Genomic DNA, 9,582 nt, shown 5'->3' with positions numbered 1-9,582 from the left:
CTCTTACACAATACTTATTCAACCCACTTGGATGCAGAATGACCAACTTACTATAAAGTGTTGTAAAGTCTCTGGGGACTTTCATGTATTGTATCATAATATAACACATTTTACAAGTTGCATTTCTTTGTCATTTGTATGTGTGTGTGTGTGTGTGTATGTGTGTGTATGTGTGTGTGTGTGTGTGAGCGAGAGAGAGAGAGAGAGAGAGAGAGAGTAACCAACACCCTATTTCTGGAATGCCCACACCCTAAAGCACCGCTGTCCTTTTTTTTTTTTTTTACTTCTGTACTTTGCACAATGTGGATTAATGTCACATTTCATTGTTTCCCCTGTATATTCATATATACAGTTAACATGTCATCCACGCACGGAAGGCGTCCAGCCAAGATAAACACATCTGCCTTTTTATTTTGCTTTCTTTCCGCTCCACTTCGCTCTAAACAGGTGATCGCTTTTGTTTTTGCGTTTTCTTTTTTCCTTTTTTCAGCCACTGCCTCACAATCCTTTCTCTCCAAACAAAAACTCGGGGCAAGATAGGACGCATACAGTGCACGCACCGGTTCAGGAAACGCCCTGGTGGCTCCACCCTGAGAGAGAGAGAAAGAGAGGTGGAGGTGGAGGTGGGCATACTGGGTCCACCTTATTTTCAAATTTAAATGTATTTTTTTTATTTTTTTAAATGTATTTTCCTGAAAAAATGGGGTTTTGGCTCATACACCTCATACCCGTGTGTCATCTCTATTCTCCTTTATTCTCATTTTAATTTTAGTTTTGTATGTTCATTCGATGGTCTTAATTGTTTAAACCGGGAATCTCCTACAGCTGATGGCTGAAGTCACTGTCCACCAAATGAGGAAAACAAGTAAATCATTAACAATTAATATTGACTTTCCCTTCTCCAAACCCAACCAGAGCATTGTATCAACTCCCAACGGACTCACAACACACACAATGCAAACCAGTTAAAATTTGTTTGTTGGGTGTTTTGGGTTTGTTGTTGGTTAGTGTGGGAAGACTTTCTTTTGCAGGTGAATCACAGTCATTATTTCAGTATGAGTACAACAGACACCTGCAGAGAAAAACGCTGACGTCACGAGACGGTTCACAGACGGTGACATCATGAGCGTCATGAGTAACACTGAGTGCCACCTGGATTAAACAACTGCTTCTGTCGGTGACTGACGTTCTACACCGATCAGCCAACAACATCAAAACCACTGACACTTAAAGTGAATTACATTACTCATCTCGTTCCAACGGCACGTGTGAAGGGGTGGCATGTATGTCAGTTCTTAAAGTCGATGCGTTGGAAGCAGGAAAAATGGACAAGCGTAAGGATCTGAGCCACTTTGACAAGGACTGAATTGTGATGGCTAGACGACTGGGTCAGAGCATCTCCAAAACGCCAGGTTTTTGCGGGGTGTTCCCAGTGTGCAGTGGTTAGTACCTACCAAAAGTGGTCCAAGGATGGACAACCGTTGAAACGGTGGCAGGGTCAAGCTCATTTATATGTGTGGGGAGTGAAGTCTAGTCCGTCCGCTCCGATCCCACAAGATGCTGTGATAGAAAGGTGTCAGAACACACAGTGCATCACAGCTTGCTGCGTATGGGGCTGTGTAGCCGCAGACCGGTCAGGGTGTCCACGCTGACCCCTGTCCACCGTCGAAAGCACCCACAATGGGCGCTAGGCGTCAGAACTGGACCATGGAGCAATGGAAGAAGGAGGCCTGGTCCGGGTGAATCACGTTTCCTCCTACATCGTGTGTGTCGTTTAACTGGGGAAGAGATGGCATCGGGATGCACTTTGGGAAGAAGGCAAGCCATCCTACACATCATTCACTCCAATGACAGAGAGCGGAGGTTCTCAACCTGAGAACCTTCATGTGCACACGGTGGTCCAAGACATATCTAAGACTGATATATTGATTCATATATTTTTAATTCAAAATTGAACTAATTTAATTTGAAATACATCATAATTTCTAACAAATTAATTTGAAGCTCCCCTTGCGCTTTATGATGTAATAAAAAATATTCAATGTTGAATATCGACACTTAGTAGAGAACAGTAAGAAATATTCTTATTTAGACTCAAACGTTGATGGTGACAATTAATAATGTTCGTGTCAAAATAATAATAAAAGGAACAAACTCTGACACGTTTTAATTGCTGTCGTCGTGAGAATTAACAAAAAGGTGATTAATAACAAGCTATTATAATAATAATAAAGTGGTTTCAGTGATTGCCCCATAGAAAGTAATTCAAAATCGTTTCAAGCGTGGGTTTAATGTGTGTGTGTGTGTGTGTGTGTGTGTGTGCGTGTGTGCGTGTGCGTGTGTGAAAGGCAATCATGCACGAAATGTAATCGCAAGCTCAGTAGTCACCTAATCAATCAAGCAAAAACATTCCTATATCACTCGGACTTTGTCTGCCAGCGCAACATGAAAGAGGGAACCGTTGCGTTATAAAGATTATTGTTCCGAAATTGCGCAGGCGGGGTGTGGCTGCGCGTCTGATAATAAACAATATAACAACATCCAGTCCCATTTACTTGATTTTGAGGAATTGATTTGTGAAGCGAGACGTCTCAGGCCGCACCCTGAGTACAGACAGTGAGACACGGTTCTCTGGACACACCTTAACCAGCTGCTTAAGGAAACGAGCAGGTTTGAATGATAACACAACTCACAGTGCAAACTGGTTTCTGGGACCCATCCTACACAAACATACTGTCAATTGTTTCGACAGTCATTTACCTTTTTTAATCCATAGATATACAAAAGACATTACAAGCATTTTGTTATGATTATTTTCTCGCTATTCAAATTGATTTCCTAGACGTGCTTGACCGGCTGCGTGTTATTTTAATTGTTGTTTTAATTGTTATATTACACTTAGTAACCGCCGTCCTAAATTAAGTCGTCATGGAAACACATGTAAACAGGTTGTGACGTCACAACTCGCTCAGTATAGAAATGTCTGTTGGACATCCGCCAATAAGGGAGGGGGGGGGGGACACGTTTCTTTATCGTTTGAATAAAATAATACATATCTGAGTACAAAGGAGTAAACGAATAGCTGAATTCACGAATAAAGAAAATAATACACGAAACGGGATTTCTTCGACTCCAAAACTAGCTCGACACCGAGGGGGTGAAGTTGCCTCATTCGGCCAGTAGATGTCCTCGGTGTGCAACAAAAAGTGACAGCGTACTGCAGTGGTCTCTTCAAAGCGCTTCAATCATCTACTGCGGTAGGCATCCCATCCCATTCAACCACCCCCCAAAATAAATAAATAAAGTGCATATATATATGTATATATATATATATATATGTGTGTGTGTGTGTGTGTGTGTGTGTGTGTGTGTGTGTATGTATTTCTGGAGAATGTTTAGCTGGCTGTGACCGTGACATACTGTTGTTTGGCACTGTGGTTTGGCAATGTACCAAATACCATGTACCAAAAAAAAAAAAAAAAAAATTCACCACATCTTTCATGTCTATCGTGTCCATAGTCGATTGTGTCAAAGGTGTTGCTTTTCATTTGAAGATATCTCCATTTTCTCACCGAGAGATCTCTTCTCCTCAGATCTCTAACCCTCGGAAAATCTGAGGGCCTTGTTGTTGTTGTTGTTGTTGTTGTTGTTGTTGTTGTTGAACTATCTTGGAGGCAGATAGTAAATGGGGAAGATGTACAGTGTATAGTCATACGATAAAAGCACTGCGCACTATGGCCAATAGGGAGAGCAATTGTCAAAGAGAGAGGTGACTGGTTCTCAAACTTTTTTTTTGTACTGTACCAGTACAGTACAGTACACCCTTCACTGACATTGGGTTAACAAAAAGAAAATCAACAAAAAAGACGTACTGTATGTGCGTCGTATGTGTTTTTTAAACATTATATATAACCAATATTTTTAAGAATTTAAAGAAATTTATTTCGGAGTACCCCCTGCAGTACCCGTGCAGTACCCCTAGGGGTACGCGGACCCCCACTTATGCACAGGTAAATGTGATCGTAGATCCTTATTCTTCCCCGATGCGCTTCGTTCTAATGAAGTAGGTGTAATGAGGATGGTGTCCAAATCCTCGACCTGAAGAGTCCGACAAGTCACACCTGCACTCTTTGTTACTTTAAATGTAGGTATGTATCCGAGCTCCGCAAAGGGGTGGAGATTGGACTATTCCCCCCTCCCCCTCGCCCAAGAGACGTAGGTGAAGCTCCCTCTTTATTATGTATTTGATTTCGGAAAATGTGAGGAAGAAAATGTGTTCTTAAAAAAAAATAGCATGGGGTGACTTGTCTTCCCACACCCCAGGGACTTTTGATTTTCAGGTAGAACGTGGGATCCTATCAGTTTTTTGTTTTCTTTTTCGGACAGGTGTGCTACCTGTGGAACTGCAGGGAAATAGGAAATAGGACGCCCTGTGATTCCCCGCCACGGGGACACGAAGAAACGCACACAATGGAAAATCAGGCGAGGAGAAGAAGAGGGAGGAGGAGGAGGAGGGGGGGGTTGCTGTAAGAGGGGTGACCACTGAGACAGAAATCCTCATCTCGCCAGTCGTGGCTTGACAGCGCTTCCACACAGTCCACGGGGTCCGCGGCTTCCTGGTCGCACAAGAGGCGCGTCTGGTTTCCACTGCGCACCGGCGGAGCGGCTTTGACGCAGTGTGGATCCGGAGAGGAGGAGGGTGCAGGTGGGTGGTGGTGGTGGTGGAGGTGCTGGTGGGTGGGGGGACTGGGACGCGGACGCAGCGGCAGCAGCAGCAGCAGCAGCAGCTCCAGCTCCAGCCTCCAAACCCCCGGGCCGCTCCTGCACCACACACGCATCCACGAGCGGAGGAGCCGCGATGGCAGCGGTGCAGCTCGACACCGAGGGGGACCACCAGCCGGAGAACGGCTTCGTGGCCCCCGACGCCGCCGCCGCCGCCGCATCGCTGTCGGGGTTCCCGGCTCCGGCTCCGGCTCCGGGCCCGCTGACGCGCATCGACGGCTGCGTGCTGCCGTTCCTGGGCGGCTTCGGGAGGTACCAGAGGCAGCTGATGGTCCTGACGTGGATCCCGGCGCTCTTCATCGGCTTCAGCCAGTACTCGGACTATTTCCTCCTGGCCCAACCTAACAACACGTGCGTCCGGCCCGCCAACCAGAGCAACCTGACCGCGGCCACCGGCGCCCGCAGCGGGATGTCCTTATTCCAGGTGGCGAATGACAGCAGCGCCCGTCCCGGTCCCGCGTACGCCAACGGGAGCTATGGCGCCGTGAACGAGACCACGGGCACCGGCAGGAACTCGCAGTGCACGTGCAGCGAGTGGACGTTCGAGCTCCAGACGGGACTGGTGCGGAATGTGGTCACCAAGGTAAACCGGACCATCCCTCATTTAAAAAAAAATACATAAATAAAATAATAATTATATATATATATGTGTGTGTGTGTGTATGTGTGTGTGTGTGTGTGTGTGTGTGTGTGTGTGTGTGTGTGCGTGTGTGATGAGATCAATGTGTCTTTTAACTGTAACCGTAACAACAGCAGCATATTCATTCATCTCCTGGTTGCAATGCCTAAAATATGAAATGCATTATCTATCTATCTATCTATCTATCTATCTATCTATCTATCTATCTATCTATCTTTGGCATGCTATTTTCCCTCATGCAGCAATACGTATTACAATAATTCATTTTTGACCCATATTTATCTTTTTCATCTATATCAGGGGAAACTTGAAGGGCCCATGTGCTGTGTAGGGGATATCTTGAGCTTATGCATCTGCAATGCCAAATGTCCACGTTGAATGACTATCGCAATTAAACAACAGCACCAGCATTTAATTGCGCCTTCGGTCAGGGGACATTCTCTCAGACGGTAATTTGGGGATGTATGGGACAGATGCAGTAAGCTCAGGGGACGGGTGGGGGGGGGGGGGTCTCGTAGTGGGCATGCCTTTGCAACATGAGTCACCCCTTAGCAGCAGTTGAATTTGACGTAATGACAGAACGGAACATAACGACAGAACAAAAAGCAGGGCTTTTGAACTGGATGTGACAAGAGAGTTTAGTTCTGTATACACACACACATTCCCTTTATCTTGGCCTCTGTAGGTCTGCATCAGTTTTATCGTACTGCATATACCAACTTCTCTGCACACTCAGAATACAAACCGGCTGTCTGGACGTGTAAGATTGAAGTAAAAACGTTATCAGCCGGACTTTATGCCAAACGTATGTTGGGTAATCAAGTAACCAGGGTGATGTGCAGTCTTCAAATGGGGAAAAGTCTGTATGTGTAAGTGTTTAATCTGGGTCAACTAAGAGTTTTTGGTACATTACATACTGTACATTAAACTACAGGGGAAGAAATTCCGTAGTCAAAATAGAATTCCATTCCCTCGCTTGGGTTCTCCAAATCCTCGTCACTTCTTTTACCTCAACGACTGTAGATCGCCTGTCCATCTAGCATCTGTTTTGTCGGGTATTCACTTCTCAGATGCCACATTCAATCACTCCGGCGGACAGCATGTGATCTGAATCCCAGCTTCGGAGTGTCATTTTGGGTACTGAGCCCATGTCACTGCAACGCCAGCAGCCCCATGTGTTTATCAATGATAACGTCGACACCAAATGACCACGGGGATAAAACATAGGCACTGTCGCTTAATCTCACCGTATGCCAGGGGACACTCTCCGCCACGTATTGAATTTGCCGTCTAGAGGGTAATTTGGGGGGGTGGCCGGGGGGCAGGCTCCCAAAGTTTTTTGCCGCCCATTAGTCAGCTTCTCTGCACCTTCAAGGAAGATAGCGTTTCCTCTATTTATAATTGGCGCCAAACAACATCGCAAAAACAAAAATAGCAATTCCCTTCAAAACCGCACATGCCACGGACACCCAGCAGGAACATCTTCAGGTGTTCTCAGGCGTCTCGGAGGCTTTGTAAACCATAGGTGGCAATGGGTTTTGTTGCCTCTCCACACACTCTGAATGTCATGTTGACACTACCACCAGAGCGAGGCCGGTTGTCACCGGGCCGAGCGCTTGGCCCAAGCGGCCAGTGCCGTGCCTCTTCCTGACGCCAGCATTCCTCAACCCTCACAAGGTCATCCCCGGGAAGAATTGCCGTCCAAATCTCCCCAGAGGTATTCTAGGCTGACGCTAACTAGACTGGTCTCCTCCATTGCTCCCTTGTCGTGCCGTGTCTCTTTATGTATGCTTGCGGTGGAATGCCTGTTGTTCTTTTTTTTCCTCTTGTGGGACCCCCTCGTCTGCTGCAGCGGCGTCACCGGGATGTGACCCTGTGGCAGGAAGTGATGACTTGGCGCTTCTCCCGATGTTTTCATTGCTTCAGGCATAGCCCGCACGCGGAGCGGGTCGGGCCCCGGCTATCCGCGATGGCGTAGGGTGCCCTTTAGCCCAGTGCCAACACTGTGGACAACGAGGCGGTGTCTCTTCCCCAATGTACCGACACACTTCACGAACCTCTGGGAACCCAGAGGTTCCCAGAGGTTCGTAGAGGTTCGTAGGCTTCCCTTCGTAGGCTCAGTCCCCCCAACAAGAACGATCAAGACAGAGGTCACCAAGGCAGCAGCGCGGAGAGGGCGCGGGATGGCGGTTTGGGGGAGGTGTAAATTGAGGCTTCCAACGCGGACCCATTCTAATTGAGCACTATCCCTCCTAGGGGCCCGTCTTAATTGGGCCGAGCCGCAGAAACCAGAATGTATCATTGCTTGGAGACGGACATGGCCTCCCCGCACTCTACTCCACGATCCCTCTATGCCTACTCCGGCTGAAAGCGCCCGCGCTAAGTCGTTGCTCGGAAAACCTCATTAAACCAAAGATTAACCCTGCGACAACCCACCCCGCCCCCATCTGTTAATTGGGAAGGATTTGTCACTCGGATATATCATGATGTCAAAGGGTTACGCCGTCTTAATTTGAGTACACGTTTCCAAGAAAATACAATGTACAGTATACCCATGGCGATAAGCACCACTTTTTTTTTTTTTTTTTTTTTTTTTTTTCCTATTAATTAATAAATTTATTTATTTATTTTATTTTTATTTTTTTTCCCCCCACCAGGCTTTGCACCAGGATATGTTGTTTGGGGGGAGAGGGGCTTGCAACACCCCTTCCCTCTATCGTTGGGTTTGCACGCCCTAGAGATCTGCAAGACCATGACTGTAGTTTCACCGCCCACTCCGTGTCCCCTCCGCACTGTTTACCCAGCTGCTCCAGGGGCCTTCCTCAGACCCTGGATCAGTGTGGGAGAGTGGAAAACAGCCCTAGGGATGTACAGAGAGCCCAGTATTTGTATCTGTATTTGTTGAGGTAGCAAAATTGTATTTGAATAAAAGTAGAAAAAGGCGTAACATTCCTGTTTTGTTTTTTTTTGTTTGGTTTTGGTTTGTTTTGGCGAGGCTATCCGGTGGGTGATCCGATCCCCAAGTGGACCGCTCTAAGTACGTCTGTTCACGCCTGGCAACAGATTGCGTCTCGAGTAACCACTTGTGATCGGATCTCACTTCCTCCCTCCATATGCAAATGTGATTCATTTAGTTTCCTTAGTTTCTTACTTGTATGGAAAATGAATAACGTCACGCAATCTCAGAGAATCAGAGTGGAGTTTTTTACATTTTTTTTCTTCTCCTCCTACAGCCCACAGCGAGCTCCTCCTCCTTTTTTCCTTTTTTTTTTCCATCTTTGATCTATTTGTTTTCATTTGTTGCTACTTGTATGAAATACACTTTTTAAACCCAACTAAGGGACTAACCCGTTCTGCCTCAGATTAAGACAGTGGATTGCCTAATGGAGAGAGCCATCTTGCCGTGGAGACATCCTCCAATCTCCTATTCTCTTCCTGTCACGTCAGCACAGGCAGGCGGAGCAGAAGTTCCCACTGCTCCCACATTGTTTGTTTGTTTTTTTCCACCGCACACAAATTACTTTTTAAGTATTTGTACGAAATATTCGTGAAAACCCACTATTTGTGCTTTGCTTAATACCGCGTCCGGATTCAGCTCCGCCCCTAAGCTGTGGAGAGGGGGTGACCCCCACTTGTGGGTTGATGAAGTCGCCGGACAATCATGGGCCATCAGTGTTTGCGCTGGAAGGGAAGATCCTATGCTGGTGCGAGTAGAAGATAAAGTGTCAGTGTGTGCGCTGGCTGGCTGGCTGGCTGGCTGGCTGGCTGGCTGGCTGGCTGGCTGGCTGTATGTATGTGTGTATATATGCATACATGTATGTATGTATGTATGAACGTGGGTGTGTCAGAGGAAGAGATATCGAGGACGGACAGAGCAAACAAGTGCTGCAAGCATGTTTCTGATAAGGGGCTTTCTGAGAAGAGAAGAGTGAACCTAGCGAGGGGTGGGTGACCTTTGGGTGCTTGTTTGTAGGGTTAGCTGATGGAATGAAGGCTCCAACTCATTGTTTCCCAACCTTTTCTTTCTGCCATGAAGCACACTTCTTACAATGAAATTATCAAACGGCGCAATGCTACCCTGTTAAGCACTCATTAATATAAATTGTGGCAAATGTTTTTGTGCTGTTTTAGGGGTTTGAGACTGACATGTGTTCACATGT

At 46.6% G+C, this 9,582-nt stretch overlaps 1 protein-coding gene across 1 annotated transcript in view; it reads left to right on the top strand.

Annotated features, from left to right (window-relative positions):
• Positions 1-4,858: 4,858 nt before the first annotated feature.
• The window catches only part of LOC307237618 (solute carrier family 22 member 23-like), a gene marked incomplete at both ends in the record, with an annotated part of 29,822 nt that continues 25,098 nt past the window's right edge, over positions 4,859-9,582 (top strand). Inside the window, one exon of the mRNA XM_080010376.1 lies at positions 4,859-5,365. Coding sequence (XP_079866502.1) covers positions 4,859-5,365 — 507 coding nt within the window. The remainder of the gene's footprint in view (positions 5,366-9,582) is intronic.

Source organism: Zeus faber (genome assembly GCF_960531495.2).
Source record: "Zeus faber genome assembly, chromosome: 12".
In the NCBI taxonomy this organism is placed as follows: domain Eukaryota; kingdom Metazoa; phylum Chordata; class Actinopteri; order Zeiformes; family Zeidae; genus Zeus; species Zeus faber.
The sequence above is the reverse complement of the archived record's forward strand: the minus strand, read 5'-3'. Positions and strand labels throughout refer to the sequence as shown.